This window comes from Arachis ipaensis, chromosome B05, assembly GCF_000816755.2.
Source record: "Arachis ipaensis cultivar K30076 chromosome B05, Araip1.1, whole genome shotgun sequence".
NCBI lineage: Eukaryota > Viridiplantae > Streptophyta > Magnoliopsida > Fabales > Fabaceae > Arachis > Arachis ipaensis.
Window position 1 is genome coordinate 102,203,201 of NC_029789.2, and position 1,086 is coordinate 102,204,286.

Here is a 1,086-nt window from a genome sequence, read left to right on the forward strand (position 1 = left end):
GATTTTATGCATGCATATGGATGAACTTATCCCCTTCAAATCGGCTAGGGTCCATCCAATGGCATCTTGATGAGTTTGTAGCACCTTGATCAATTCTTCTTCCTGTTCTTGACTCAGGGTAGAGCTAATGATAACAGGATGACTCTCATCACTACCTAAGTATGCATACTTGAGATTAGGGGGCACTGCTTTGAGCTCAGGTTTTGGTGCTTCCTTCTCTTCTTTCACTCTCTCTGGCATGCTTGGTATGGTTGTTTCAGCAGCCTTGATGTCACTAACTTCTATGTCCTTGGTGAACTCCTCCTCTGCCACTTCCTTTGTTGTTTCCTCAAAGGTTTCTTGTATTGCAATGTCCACTACATCCACCCTCATGCATTCCTTTAGTGATTCTGATGGATAGCTCATTGCTTTGAATACGTTAAACACCAATTTCTCATCATGTAGTCTAAGAGTGAGTTCACCCTTTTGTACATCTATGATGGCTCCAGCAGTAGCCAGGAAGGGTCTTCCCAGAATTATTGAAGCTTCGGCTTCTTCCTCCATATCTAATACCACAAAATCGGCAGGGAATATGAAATCTCCCACTTTTACCAACAAATCTTCAACTATCCCATGAGGGAATTTAAAAGTTCGATCTGCCAATTGGAGGGCCATTCTTGTTGGTTTGGCTTCCTCAATCTTCATTCTTCTCATCATTGTTAGAGACATCAAATTGATACTGGCCCCTAAGTCACATAAGGCCTTCTCCACCATGATTTCTCCTATGATGCAGGGGATTTGGAAACTGCCTGGATCCTTCAATTTCTGAGGTAATTTGTGCTGAATGATGGCACTGCATTCTTCAGTTAACAACACAGTTTCCTCATTTTTCCAACTTCTCTTCTTGGTCATTAATTCCTTTAAGAATTTTGCATAGAGTGGCATTTGCTCTATTGCCTCAGCAAACGGAATGTTGATTTGAAGCTTCTTGAAAATCTCCAAGAACCTGGAGAATTGGCCATCCTTTTCACTTTTCATCAAACGTTGAGGATATGGTGCCTTAGGTGTATAAGGCTTCAGGACCTCTTTTTCTTTTTCTTTTGTTGC

At 41.5% G+C, this 1,086-nt stretch overlaps 1 protein-coding gene across 1 annotated transcript in view; it reads right to left on the bottom strand.

Moving 5' to 3' along the window:
• Positions 1-753, bottom strand: part of LOC107640809 — a 1,008-nt gene extending 255 nt beyond the window's left edge. Inside the window, exon 1 of the mRNA XM_016344305.1 lies at positions 85-753. Coding sequence (XP_016199791.1) covers positions 85-753 — 669 coding nt within the window. The remainder of the gene's footprint in view (positions 1-84) is intronic.